Source organism: Orycteropus afer, unplaced genomic scaffold (genome assembly GCF_000298275.1).
Source record: "Orycteropus afer afer isolate SDZICR_OR568_19922 unplaced genomic scaffold, OryAfe1.0 scaffold00264, whole genome shotgun sequence".
Taxonomy (NCBI): domain Eukaryota; kingdom Metazoa; phylum Chordata; class Mammalia; order Tubulidentata; family Orycteropodidae; genus Orycteropus; species Orycteropus afer.
The window spans coordinates 2,679,114-2,694,287 of record NW_006921851.1 but is presented as its reverse complement, the minus strand read 5'-3'; the positions used below and the strand labels follow the sequence as shown (position 1 = coordinate 2,694,287).

At 38.3% G+C, this 15,174-nt stretch overlaps 1 protein-coding gene across 1 annotated transcript in view; it reads left to right on the top strand.

Moving 5' to 3' along the window:
- Window positions 1-12,881, top strand: part of KMT2C (lysine methyltransferase 2C) — a 470,642-nt gene extending 457,761 nt beyond the window's left edge. Inside the window, exons 56-59 of the mRNA XM_042782218.1 lie at window positions 9,018-9,134; window positions 9,662-9,735; window positions 10,027-10,135; window positions 12,789-12,881. Coding sequence (XP_042638152.1) covers window positions 9,018-9,134; window positions 9,662-9,735; window positions 10,027-10,135; window positions 12,789-12,881 — 393 coding nt within the window. The remainder of the gene's footprint in view (window positions 1-9,017; window positions 9,135-9,661; window positions 9,736-10,026; window positions 10,136-12,788) is intronic.
- Window positions 12,882-15,174: the final 2,293 nt, after the last annotated feature.

Here is a 15,174-nt window from a genome sequence, read left to right as displayed (position 1 = left end):
TAAGGCATTTGACTGCTAACCAGAAGGCTGGCAGTTCAAACCCACCAGCCACTCCTCAGAAGGAAGGTTGGGCAATCTACTTCTGTAGTAATACCACTTCAGAAACTCAAGGAGGGGTTGCCATGAGTCGGATCTGACTCAACGGCAGTGTGTGTTATCCTTGTATAATTTTTCCATGCTAATATCTTTAAAAATATATGCACATTTATTTTCACATGTAAAGTAAAATCACATGATATGCACTTTTCCTTTTGTCAAAAATACTCAGATTCCTTTTATAATGTGGTGGTGTCACTTAAAGAGGAGAGAAGACAATCAAGATCAGCCTAAGGCTGGTTCAGACATACTTCCCCTACCCAACTGTTTTACCACTTAAACCAGCTATCCTCCCCACAGCACTCTACTTCTTTGCTGCATTTGATAATTCATTGCAATGGCCACACAGAACTCACAGACTATACTCAAGATTATGCTGTTTATTAGGGAAATATGACAGGTTACAACTCAGGGTCAGGATCAACATGGAAGTAAGAGGAACAATTCATGATACTCTTTCCTTGATTTTTTACGGTAATGATCTCATATGATATTTGTCCCTTAGTGATTGACTAACTTCACTCAGTATGTTGTTGTTGTTGTTTGCCATCAAGTCGGCCCCGACTCATAGCGACCCCTCCTTGGGTTTCCGAGGCAGTATCACTACGGAAGTAGGATTGCCCAACCTTCCTTCCGAGGAGTGGCTGGTGGGTTTGAACCGCCAGCCTTCTGGTGAGCAGTCAAGTGCCTTAGGCACTACGCTACCAGAGCTCCTCAGTATAATGGGCTCTAAGTTCATCCATGTTGTGAGATGTTTCACAGATTCATTATTGTTCTTCAGTGTTGCTTCGTATTCCATTCTGTGTATGTACCATAATTTGTTGATTCATTCCTCCATTGATGGCCATTTAGGTTGTTTTCATCTTTTTTGCTCTTGTGAATAGTGCTGCGATGAACATGGGTGTACATATATCTGTTCATACCATGGCTCTTATTTCTCTAGGATATATACCTAGTAGTGGTATTACTGGTATATTAGTATATTAGTTAGTGGTATATGTTATTTTAGTATATATTAGTAGTGGTATACGTTATTTCTAAGGAAGTGCTATACTGTTTGCACTGTGGTTGCACCATATCACAGTCTCACCGGCAGTGTATAAGTGTTCCACTCCCTCCATACCCTCACCAGCATTTGTTGTTTTGTGGGGTTTTTTGTTTTTTGTTTTTAGCTTTTAGTGCTAGGTGGAATGAATGAGATGGTATCTCATTGTTTTGATTTGGCTCTTTCTAATGACTAATGATCGCAAGCATTTCTTCATGTGTTTGTTAGCTGCCTGAATATCTTCTTTGCTGAGGTGTCTGTTTATGTTCTTTTCCATTTTTAAATTGGATCATTTGTCTTTTTCTTATTAAGTTATTGAAGCTTTCTATTAATTTTAAGAGATTACCCCATGTCTGATACAGTGTTGCAAATTTTTTTTCCTAATCTCAGTTCTCTTCATACTCTTGGTGAAATCTTTTGTTGCACATAAGTGTCTAATTTTTAGGAAGTTCCAGTCATCTAGTTTTGTCTCCTGGTGTTTGTGAGTTTTGGGTTATATGCTATAGTATATTTATGTCCTAAATTAGGGCCCCTAAGTTTGTCCCTATATTCTCTCTCATATCTTTATGGTTTTCAGTTTTATATTCAGGTATTTGATCCACATTGAGTTCATTTTTGTATATAGTGTGAGATATGGGTCTTTTTACATTTTTTTGCAGACTGGGTATCCAATTTTGCCAGCACCATTTATTAAAGAGATTATTTCTTTCCTATTTAATGAATTTTGGGCCTTTGTCATAGATCAGTTGTCAGTAGGTGGATGGATTTACTTGAGTTCGCAATTCTGTTCAGTGGTCTGTGTCTGTCATTGTACCAGTACCAGGCTATTTTAACTACCATGACTGGATAGTAAGTTTTGAGATCAGGGAGTGTGAGACCTCCTACTTTGTTATTCTTCTTTAGTAGTACTTTACCTATCCAGAGTCCCCTTCCTTCCCTTATAAAGCTGGTGATTAGTTATTCCATCTCTTTAAGGAGAGATAGTGGAATATGGATCAGATTTGCATTATATCTGTAGATCACTTGGGTAGTATTGACATTTTCACAATGTTAAGTCTTCGTATCCATGAGCATGGTATAGTATTCCATTTATATAGGTCACTTGTGGTATCTTGTAATTGTGTTTTATAGTTTTCTTTATGTAGGTCTTTTGTGTCTCTAGTTAAATTGTTTCCTAAGTACTTCATCTTTTGAGTGATTATTTAAAAAAAAAAACAAAAACAAACTCACTGCCATCAAGTCACAGCCTACTTGGGTTTCCAAGATGATATCACTACAGAAGTAGATTGCCCAGCCTTCCTTCCCACGAGTGGCTTGTGGGTTTGAACCACCAGACTTCTGGTTAGTAGTCAAATGCCTTAGGCACTTAGGTGATTATAGAAAATTATTTCCTTTTCTGAGTTCTCTTTGTTAGTGGAGAGGTATCATACTGATTTTTGTATGTTGACTGTGTACCCTGCCACTTTGCTGAAGCTTTCTATTAGTTCTAGTAGATTTCTCATTGAGTTCTAGGATTTTCTGTGTATAAGATCATATCATCTGCAAATAGAGATAGCTTTATTTCTTCTTTGTTGATTTGGATCCCTTTTATTTCCCTTTCTTGCCTTATTGCTTTGGATAGGACTTTCTAATACAATATTGAATAGGCATGGTGATAAAGGGCATCCTTGTCTCATATCCATTCATAAGGGGAATGCTTTCAGTCTCACTTTTGAGAATAATACTGGTCTTTGGTTTTGTATATATGCACTTAACTATGTTGAGAAATTTCCCTTTTGTCAGGAATGGGTATTGGATTTTGTCAAATGCCTTTCCAGCGTGGATTGATATGATTGTGTGGTTCTTTTCCTTTTTTTATTTATGTGGGGTTGAGGAAGGGGGACCCTTTTGGTAGTAAAGGTCATGTGTCAGCTTGTCTTGACCTCGATTTGAGTGACTAGGAAACTGATGAGACTAGTAATCAACTCTGTGGTGGAATCTACTGTGAGCTGCTGAGTAGCTACCTATTTATTTATTTATGTGATGAATTATGTTGTTTTTCTAATTTTGAGCCATCCTTGCATACCTGATATGAATCCCGCTGGGTCATGATATGTCCTTTTTTTGATATGTTGTTGGATTCTCTTGGCTAGGAGTTTGTTGAGAATATTAGTGCCTATGTTCATGAAGGATATTGGTCTATAATTTTCTTTTGGTAAGAGTCTGTTCATATTTTCTACCTCAGTCAGTGTTAGTTTAAATAGGTAGTATGTTTCTAGAAATCTGTCCATTTCTTCTAGGTTTTCAAATTTGTTGGAATATATATTATATATATATAATATATATTTGTTGGTCTCTTTCATTGGGTGCATAAATATTTCTTATGGTTATATCCTCTTAATCCTTTAATCATTATATACTGTCTGTTGTAGTTAAGGTTGTGTGTCAGTTTGGCTGGTCCATGGTTTAGAATGCTTGGCATCTGGATGCAGTTACTCCCTATGATGAGATTGGAATCAACTTCATGGTAGAATCTGCTATGAGTAGCTAAGTAACTGGTGTCAGGGTGTGATCTGCTTCCAGTACATAAGGAGAAGTTTTGAGAAAAGTCTCTAGCTTTTTGGTACATCTGGATCCTGCATTTGACTGAGTCTTCCTCTCAGTGGCCTGCTGTGTTACCTGCTGATCTTGGGATTATTCTTGGACTTGAACCAGTGGTCTGCCATGTTGTCTGTTGATCTTGGGATTATGCCATTCTACTTGCCAACCTTGGGGTTCGTCAGCCTTAGCAGCCAGCACCTGCCTGAGTTGGGAGACACCTCTAGCTCCAATAGGCCTAGAATAAGAGACAGAGCTCAAGGTCAAGGGTCCTTTACCCAGCCCCTAGAACCAGAACTCTTGAATTTGGATATCTAGCCTCCTAAACTGTAAGAAAATAAATTCTTGTTTTTTAAAGCCATCCATTTGTAGTATTCTGTGATATCAGCACTAATGAACTGAAAGTGCCCTTCATTGTCTCTTATGGTTGTTTTTGTGTTAAAATCTGTTTTATCAGAAATTAATATTGCCGCTCTGCTCTTTTTTGATTGCCATTAGCTTGATGTTTTTGTTTTGTTTTGTTTTGTTTACAATCTTTGATTTTTTTTGTCTATTTCTGCCTATGTGTCTTGTAGACAGCATATTGATGGGTCATGTTTCTTATCCATTCTGCACCTATCTGTCTCTTGATTGAAGTATTTAATCCATTTACATTCAGTGTAATTATAAACAACTATGAATTTATTGCTCTCCTTTTGTTAGGGGTTTTATTGTAGTGTTGCTGATTTCTTTGTTCCATATAATTTTCTGTGCTGAGCTCATTTTGTTTTATGATTTTTTTAAATCATTTCCTTCATTGCTATTGTTTTAGTATTTGCTAAATATTTAATGACTTTCCTCTTTTTTTTTTTATTTTCATGAGAATGTTTATTAATTTTCTTTGAGGTTACCCTGTGATTTATTATTTTCTTCCCAAGTTTAAAACAATCCATTCTATCTCAAATTGCCTTGACTCCTCTTGTTTTGCAAACTCTGTAACAACACTGTGGCCCCTCTTTTTGCTTTGTATTTGTCCTCATTTGAAAATTGATCTCTCTAGTTCCCTGTTTTCAGTCTTGCAAGTTTATTTTACTTTGGATACTTCCATGTCTTGGTTAAAGAAAACAAAAATCCTTACAACTGGACCAATAAGCATCATCATGATAAATGGAGAAAAGATTAAGTTGTCAGTGATTTCATTTTACGTGGATTCACAATCAACACCCAGTAATCAAGCAATTCAAAGGACATATTGCATTGGGCATCTGCTGCAAAGGACGTCTTTAAAGTGTTAAGGAGCAAAGAGAGCACTTTGAAAACTTAAGGTGCATCTGACCCAGGCCATTGTGTTTTCAGTAGCTTCATAATTATGTGAAAGCTGGACAGTGAATAATGAAAACCACAGAGGAATTGATGCCTTTGAATAATCGCAATGGCGAAGTATACTAAATATACCATGGAGCCAACAAATATGTCGTGGAAGAAGTGCAGCTGGAATGCTCATTAGAAGCAAAAATGACCAGACTTCATCTCTTATTCTTTGGTCATATTATCAAGATGGACCAGTCCTTGAAGAAAGATAGCATGCTTGGTAAAGTAGAGGATCAGCAAGAAAGGGGAAGAACCTTGTGGTAGTAAAGGTCATGTGTCAGCTTGGCTTGGCCTCGTTTTGTGTGAGTAGGAAACTGATGAGACTGGTAATCAACTCTGTGGTGGAATCTACTGTGAGCTGCTGAGTAGCTACCTTAGGAATGTAGTCTGCTTCCAGTATATAAGAAAGCAGCTTTGAGAAAGGTCTTTGAGCTTTTTGGCATGCTTGGACCCTGTATGCAGCCAGGTCTTCATTCAGCATCTGGCTATGTTGCCTGCCTATCTTGGAACTACTTCTGGACTTGAACTAGTGGCCTACCATATTACTTAATAATCTTGGGATCACGCCATTTCACTTGTCAGCATTGGGTTTGTCAGCCTCAGCAGCCAGCAGCTGCCTGAGTTAAGAGAAGCCTCCAGCTTAAGTAGGCCAGGAGCAAGAGAAAGAGAAAAAGCTGAAGCCCAAGGTCATGGTGCCGTCACCCAGCCACTAGAGCTGGCACTTTGAATTTGGACTTCTAGCCTCCTAAATTATAAGAAAATAAATTCCTGTGTGTTAAAGCCATCTCCATTAGTGATATTTTCTGTTAGAGTGGCACTAAAGAACCAAAACAACTGTCATTCAGATGGATTGACATAGTGGCTGCAACAGTGAGATTAACCATAGCAACAATTGTGAAGATGGCACAGGACCACACAGTGTTTCATTCTGTTGTACATAGGATCACTATGAGTCACAACCAACTTGACAGCACCTAACAACAACATGTCTGGGTTGATTTCTGTATGATAATGTCATGTGTGTTAATCACAGATTGTGGTCTTCTGTTGTTAGTTTTCTATCTGAAGGACTCTCTTTAGTGTTTCTTGTAAGGCTGATGTGGTTTTTATAAATTCCTTTATTTCTGTTATCTGGACATGTCCTAATTTTGCCATAATCTCTGAGGGACAATTGGTTGGCAGATTTTTCTTCAAGATATTAAGATGTCATATCATTGCTTTCTCTCCTGCATGGTTTCTGCTGAGAAATCAGAGTGCAGTTTTATTGGTTGCCATTTATAAGTATCTTTTCATTTTTCCTGAGCTGCTTTCAGGATTCCTTCTTTGTCTTTTGTTTTGGAAAGTTTGATTATGATATGTCTTGGTGATTTTCTTTTGGAATCTATCATGTTTGGGGTTTGTTGAACTGGAATCCATATCTTCTTGTCTTTCATCATATTAGGGAAGTTCTCTTCCAAGAAATTTATAATTTTCTCTGTGGTTTTATTGGTCTCTTCCTGTTCTGGAATTCTGCTCATACATAAGTTATTCCTCTTGAGTGTGTCCCACATAAATCTTAGACTTTCTTCATTTGTGATTGTATTGTATGTTGGTGTGATTCCCCCAGATTGGGTTTCTTGGGGGGGGGGGGGTGTTGTCTTGTTTTGTTTGCTTAATTTTGTTGTGCTATATCAGAGTAAGTAGTGCTTGTGTGCTACTCTGTTTGTAATCTCACAGAACTCGGTGTTCATCACCTGTCTCCTTGTGGGTGTGATAGAGAATGAGAATGTGTGCACAGATCTGTTTCCTGTTGATGTAGAGCAGTTGAGGGTAGGTTGAGCTGGTATTGGCCACCCTCTTATCATTGATCAGTTAATGTGAAGCAGATTGTGGCCCTCACCTGGTGTGGGGAGCTACAGGAGGTTTGGTTGTGGTTGTGTAGTGTGGGCACTGTTACTATCTCCCAACTTTGGTCGCTGTCACCCATGTGGGTGTCCCTGGATTACTCAGCAAGCAGAGCTTATTATTGGACTGCTGCCCTGATGAGATTGATGGCAAATATTCAGAATGGCTACTCCATCAGGCCAATTGACAGTCCACAGCTCCATATGTCTCCTTATTCACTGTTTTCATTCAGTTTCTTGTACTAGTCAGTATTTCATCTTCCCTTCAAAGCTCAGGTTTTCAGAATCATCTGTATCTGTTTCAATTGGTTTATTGTTTTTTTGTTGTAAACGTTCTGCATAGCTCATCTGCCTATTCTGCCATCATTCCAGAGATCTTTTTAGAAGTTTTTATATTTTTCTTTTCCACTAATGATTATTTTCTCCTCCCCTGCTTTTATAATTATACCCATTTCCCCATTTTTTGAAAATTAGATTCCAACTATTCCCCATAGCAGGCTGCTTTATAAGCCCGTTTTCCCTTTTTGGACTCTTTACAGAATTTTTACTTACTCTTTTACTACCCCAATGTCTAAATTTTACACAGCTAGTTTGATATTTTAATATGCCCTTTCTATTTCAAAATCCATGTATAACAGGGGTTTAGAGTGACTGGAAAGAGAGCTACATTTGGGTTGTCTGCCAAGCAATAATTCATTAAGCTGTAATTCTGTTTGAAATTGCTTAAAAAGAAAACAGTAACCAAGTGCTACAAACACTCAGAAACACCGTATTCCTGCAAGGAAAATTATCATTGTGATATGGAGTGATGTGAAGCAGAATCTCAGTTACTATCCTTCCAGGGAAGCAGCAGTTTGTTTCTCTTGCATACACAAAACCACAGGCAGTGGTTCAGACCTGAGTCATATGCCTTTTGCCACCTTTCCAAACATAGTCTTGCTGAGAAAAACTCTATGCAAGAATAAAATGTTATATGTATCAGAAGCTGCTGAAATACCAAAATGTGTGAAGTGTCAGGTATTTGGTTTGTTCACTACAGAGTCACATGTGGGACTAAACAGACCAACTACATAAGTGGTATTTTGAGAAGCTAATTCAGGTTATGTCCTAAAGTCTCTGACAGTAGCCTACACTACTGTATGTTCCAAGCTGGTGCTTGATGAGGAGTGCATCTGGGATAATCCCCAGATAGCACATGGTGTATTCACCCTTCTCCACTGTTAACCTCTGTTAAGTTTTAGTTGAGAATGCTGAAACACAAATTGAGATAAGAAAATACAAATACTGTCATGGAAAATACCCTTATTTTTTTCAGTATGTCACTTTTCCATAATTTGTACTACTAAAATCTAAAACATTGCTAATAGCACATGATATCCCAGCGAGTAAGCTAGACAGTTCACATTGCCAAATGAGAGACATGGCCCATTCAAATTTCTGTACATGTCTCTGGCAGCCTTGAACAAATTTTCTGTCAGGAAAACAATTTGCTTTCCCCAAGAACTTCCTTTGTTTCTAGTTTTACAGATAACTAGAGCAAATTTAGGAAGCTCACAGCCAAATGTCAAACCTGTCTGGTAGTATTTTAATAACCCTTTCTAATTAGCCCTGTTTCTGTTTTATTAAGTTTGTTGCCATGTCATTTTTTTTTTTTTTTTTTTTGGAATAATAGTGGGATGAAGTAATTGCCCAGAGGCCATTGGCCTACTTAGTTGCTGGGATGTCAGCATGGAATTACCTGGAAGATGGGATGGCCTGATGAAATGTGGACAGCCACATGTTCATGCATGCCACAGTTACAGAGTCTGATAGATATGCCATAAGAGAGTAGCAATGTTGAAAAAAAATATATATATAATAATGGCATAGCTGTAAGCGGTAATATTATCTCATTTTTAAATGTCAGAAGATGGCATATTCAAATAAAAAAAAAAATCACTTGAGTTCACATGAAGCCTTAAGTATGGCTTTGATAAGACCCAAAGTATCACCCAAGATAATACCTTTGTATGAAGGAGAAAATACAGATTTGCCATATGATAAATTGAAGTGGTTCTTTTTGGCAGGGACTGGGCCTATATGCTGCTAGAGACATTGAGAAGCACACCATGGTCATTGAATATATTGGAACTATCATTCGAAATGAAGTAGCAAACAGAAAAGAAAAACTTTATGAGTCTCAGGTACGTGTCTGGTATATGTGATTCTATAAATCTTGCCACATTCACCCTCTCTGTCTCATGCCATCTAAACATCCTAAAAAGGCAGGAGCAAACTTGGCTGTCATGTTTTTGAACAAAAGCCATTATCTGGATATTCTTGTATTTTTCTCTTGTCACTTTCCATTTATCTTTTTTGGTTGGTAGTGCTATTTACATAGCTGTCCTTTGGTGGGTGCACTAGTCTCATACACATTGACTATAAGGACCATGGGTACTGCATTTTACTCCTGCCTCCCCTCAATGAGTGCTGTGGTTGGTTCACATTGGTTAATGAGCCCGGCTTCATAACCAACCAATGATTCATTGCTTTACACTTATGCCATGGCATGGTCACCTCCAACTGTGAGTACCCACAGTGAATGTGAATGGGTGCATTTCAGTTCTACTTAGTACTTCTCAGGTAGATATGAGCACAGAGAAGTAGTGCCTCATCTACGCTGATGACTCGCTTTTTTAATGAGAAATAGAAAAAGTACTTTCTCTTGCAGAACCGCGGCGTGTACATGTTCCGCATGGATAACGACCATGTTATTGATGCCACACTTACAGGAGGGCCTGCGAGGTGAGATCAAAAAGAAATCTGATAAAGTTAGTGCTTTGCTTGGCGGGCTTTATGATAATGGAGAGAGATTGAAGCAGGGGAGAAATGCTCACTATAGCCTTTCAGTGGTTAAAATTCAGGACAAATGAGTTGTTTTAAAAAGAATTTTTACTTAAAATTGTATATTTCCACTTGTTCTGTTAGCAGGCACATAGAAATGTAATTAAGAAAAAAGTTTTCCCCATTAATTGAAGATTTTTAAAGCTTTTTCTAGTTGTTTTGTTAATCATTTTCCAACATGACGGTTTACAGATATATCAACCATTCATGTGCACCCAATTGTGTGGCTGAAGTGGTGACTTTTGAGAGAGGACATAAAATTATCATCAGCTCCAACCGGAGAATCCAGAAAGGAGAAGAGGTAAGAGCTAGAGGGATGGTGTCTGCCAGGTGGTTCATACCCTGATACATGGTAGTTTACTCCTTTATACAAGGTAACTTGCTCAACACTTTCTCACTTCTTTATTGCTAGAAGTTTGCTCATGTTAGGTCAAATTTTGCCACTGTATCACATTTCCCCTAAGATAATCAAGCTACCACATTATTCCACAGGACAGCTTTGAAAGTGTTCATTCTCCACTTGTTTTAGTCCTCTAGTGCTGCTTTAACAGAAGATACCACAAATAGATGGTTTATTCTCTTACAGTTTAGGAAGCCAAGTTTAAAGAGTTCAGAGTACCAGCTCTAGAGGCTGGGTGAAAGCCCCTCAACCTTGGGCCTCAGCTCTGCCTCTTATTCTTGGCCCACTGAAGCTGGAGGCTTCTCTTAACTTGTAGCTTCTGGCTATTGAGGCTGACAAACCCAAGGTCAACAAATAAAATGGAACAATCCCAAGATTACCAAGCAACTTGGCAGGCCACTAGTTCAAGTCCAGTAACAGTCCCAAGATTGGCACACACGTTGGCCATGGAGATGAAGTCTTGGCTACATGCAGGGTCCAAGCATTCCAAAAAGCTCACAGACCTTTCTCAAAGCTATCTTCTTATGTACTGGAAGCAGACCACATCCCTAAGGCAGCTAGTTACTCAGCTGCTCTGGTAGATTCCACCATGGAGCTGATGACCAATCTCATCATGGAGAATAACTACATCCAGCTTCCTAGCCACTCAAAACCAGGCCCAGCCAAAGTGACACACAACTTAAGGTGATACATAATTACCAGGCTTCTCCCCATTTCCTTATTTTTCTTTTCCACAAATTAACATCCCCATATCACTCATTAGTTGATACTGTTTTTCATATGTCTTATAATCTTTTATACCCCCTTAACCTGGACACAATTTGCCAGTATCCCTCTCTAAATATTATACGGGAGCTCTGGTAGCGTAGTGGCTAAGGCACTTGACTGCTAACCAGAAGGCTGGCGGTTCAAACCCACCAGCCACTCCTTGGAAGGAAGGTTGGGCATTCCTACTTCCGTAGTGATACTGCCTCGGAAACCCAAGGAGGGGTCGCTATGAATCGGGGCCGACTCGATGGCAAACAACAACAACAAATATTATACCTGTAATTGAACTGATGTTTGAAGAAAATAATGGAATTGCCACTGAGGTCTCCAAGAACACTAAAGCTTGTGTGATAGCACATTGAGGCTGTCAAGAAGCAAATTTTGGGCTGCCATATTGCTCCACGTTGCTCATATTCTCACTGTGATCAATACAGTCTTACTGATTTTTCACATCAACGCATTTGCAAGGCATTTGGGTGTTTTGAGTTTTTTTTTAAATTCCAAATGCTGGACTTGACGTTTGTCTCTTGTTTCACAAAATGACTTTGGCCAAGCATCTGAACTGTTAAGATTATTACTGGTCTTGGGTGTCCCATCATGTTTCTTAGCTTTATCTTACACAAATATGATCATCTTGTCTTTATCTAAGTGCCCTCATGTGGAATTGGACTGCAGCAGTGTTGGTTTCTGTAGGAAACCTCCCACCTTCCATGCCTACCCCTGTTTTTGCAAAATGAGGAGACAGTGTGTCTTTCCTTTGTGAGAGCCCCTAGCCCTTCTTGAATGTAGCTGTGAGACTATACTTCTATTTTTTTGATCATTTTATTGGAGTCTCATTTTTTAAATCAAGAATATGGGTTTGACTGGACTTGGAGCCCATTGTAAATCTCACAGTCACTTGAAGATTAGGTGAAAGAAAGTATGTGAGGTCACCGTGTGGTGCCAGTGAGGATGAGTAGTGGCCTGGTAGTTCCAACTGCTATGGGGCCAAGCACATGTGTCTCTGGCTGTACTCTACCTCAGTGTTCTTGAGCAAGTCATTAAAATGATCATTTTATTTTCTGTAAAGTAGGAAATATAATTTCCTCACAGAGCTCCTCTAAGAACTCAGCAAATACCTAAACAAGACCCCTATTATCATTACTACAAGCGACTACTCATTAAATAGTGGTTCATTTCCTTTCTCTATGGAAGGAGTTTCCAAATACTATCCTAAAGTACTAGAAGAGACTTAGAGACGATCAGGCTTCCCCTCATTTTACATTGTACAGTTTCTTGGGGTGGAGGGTTAGGCATATATAGCCATAGAACTTACGTAGACTGGTACAGGGCTGGTCTGTGAGATTAATAATAATTTGATAATGTTTAAAGAGCAAGACAGCCTTTAAATATTCTTTTAAACAAGGAAAGTTGAAGGAGGAAGTCAGTTGTTACCTTCTAAAGGCAATTTCTCTCTCCCCAAACTTGCATGCCCCACACAGCAAACAGGAGGAGGGAGGGTAGGGGGATGCACCCACCCAATCATCGGATTCCACCGTGCACAGTGGACAGTGCTAGGAGGATATGGTTTGGCTTTCTGTCTCCTTTGTTCCATTGGGATCCCTAGGTGAAGTGTAGCTATTTTAGTTTCTTTATTTCATTTTGAGGTTTCCACCCAGGGTCCTCTGGGACCTCAACAAAACAGATCTCCCTGTTTTGTTTGCTGAACTGGGGAGATCTAGACAGGAGACCCCCTCCCTGTTCTGTCTTCTCTAACTTTGCTCACACTGATTCTTTGCTGTGGCAGCTTTGCTATGACTACAAGTTTGACTTTGAAGATGACCAGCACAAGATCCCGTGTCACTGTGGCGCTGTGAACTGCCGGAAGTGGATGAACTGAGCGCATTCCTCACCCAAGCGGCAGCGGCTTGTCCCTAGGAAGAAGTGATTCAACACGCCATTTGAATTTTGCAGACAGAAAAATACTTTTGCTTTCTGTTTTATGACTTTTTGAAAAATAGCTTCTGGGAATTCTGATTTCCTCAGTACTTTAGGTTAACGCAGCCCCACGAGAAAGCTGACTAAAGCATCTTTCCTGAAGTTCTGAGGCTAAACAGAATCACAGAATGGTCCAGCACTTTTGCTTCTTTTTGTCTTCTTTCTCTTGTTTTCCTTTCTTTTTTTTTTTTTTGGTGGGCGGGTTTTGTTTAGCTTTGTTTTTTTAATCTCACTAAGGAGAAACTTTTACTGGGGCAAAGAGCCGACGGCTGCCCTGCCCCATGGCAGGGGCCTCCTATGAATGTAAGACTGAAATCACCAGCGAAAGGGAGATGTCCAAAGTGCTGGCCACAGCCTTATTTGAAAAGGGGCAGGCCCTCTAATTTAAAAATTTTTAAATAAAGTAGACACCACTGAACAAGGAATGTACTGAAATGACTTCCTTAGGGATAGAGCTAAGGGATAATAACTTGCACTAAAATACATTTAAATACTTGATTCCATGAGTCAGTTTATTGTAGTTTTTGATTTCTGTAAAATAAGAGAAACTTTTTGTATTTATTATTGAATAAGTGAATGAAGCTATTTTTAAATAAAAGTTAGAAGAAAGCCAAGCTGCTGCTGTGACCTGCAGAACTAACAAACTCTGTTACTTTGTACAAATATGTAAATATTTTGAGAAGAAAATACAGTATAAAAATAGTTATTGACCAAATGCTACCAGGCTCTGCAGCAGCTCGGGTGCTTATAAAATGTTCCTAGGGATGTTACAATATAATTTTTATGTTATTAAATATGCCATTATAATTATGTAATAACCAAAATTTCAACCTAGAGTGTTTGGGATTTTTTGGAAACTATGGTCTGTTAGTACTTAATTGTTTTATATACCTTACTTCTGATAGAACAGAGTGTATGCTATAACTACAACTTTTATAGCTGTTTTGGTAATTTAAACTAATTTTTTTCATATTATATTGTTGCATCCCTATTTCTTCAGTCAGGTTTTTTTGTGCTTACAATTTGTGATAACTGTGAATAACTGCTTAAAAATACACCCAAATGGAGGCTGAATTTTTTCTTCAGCAAAAGTAGTTTTGATTAGAACTTTGTTTCAGGCCACAAAGAATCATGTAAACATAATAAGATAATGTAGCAGGAACTTAAATCTAACTCTGTAGCCTTCTATTTAACACAGAAATTTGAAAGAAAAAAAAAGAGAGATGTGATTATGCTTGCAGCTGCAGGACTCCGGCAATATGGTTTTGAAAGATGTAATTTTAAAATGTGTTTGTATGAACTGTTGTTTACATTTCTTTAATAAAAAAACAAAAACAAAAAAACACTGTTTTGTGTTTGCTTGTAGAAACTAAATCAGCATTTTGAAACAGGTTAGCTTTTTATTTTGTACTTAAAATTCTGGTACTGACACTTCACAGGCTAAATGTAAAATGAAGTTTTTTGTGTGCACAATAAAGTGGGCTGTAAGCTGTGGGTATATCAGTGATACAGTTCTCAACTTGTAATGTATATGGCATGATGTATTTTTATCTTACAGAATAAATCAAGTGTATATATTTTTCTCTTGATAAATAGCTGTATGAAATTTGTTTCTTGAATATTTTTCTTCTCTCGTACAATATTATGACATCCTACCAGTATTTGTCCTACCAGGTTTTTGTTTTGTTTTGTTTTCTGTTCTGTATAATAGTATCTAATGTTGGCAAAAATTGAATTTTTTGAAGTATACAGAGTGTTATGGGTTTTGGAATTTGTGAACACAGATTTAGAAGATCACCATTTACAAATAAATATTTTACATCTATAAAGACTGCCTCCTCGAGTTTCTCTGCATCTGTCTCATGCTCTAATCAGCACTCTTTTTTTTGAGGGACTAGTTCTTTATTTCAAAAATACATTTGTCAATTTTCAGTATCAAAAACAGTTGCCCTATTGGTTTCTCTTTCTCCCAGTCGGCCCCCGAAAGAGACCACACCAAAGAAGAGTACATTTTAAGCCAGTAAACTGCAGGATGCACACCTAACATACTTCACAGAAACCTCACCAAAAAGGGGGAACTGGGTGCATAAAGGACTTTTAAAACATCAGCACACTGCCAGCCGACAGACTGTAGAGAGAACTCACAGCCAGATGGGGTGGCTAGTGCACCCCAACCCCAAAGAAGCAAAGTTTCA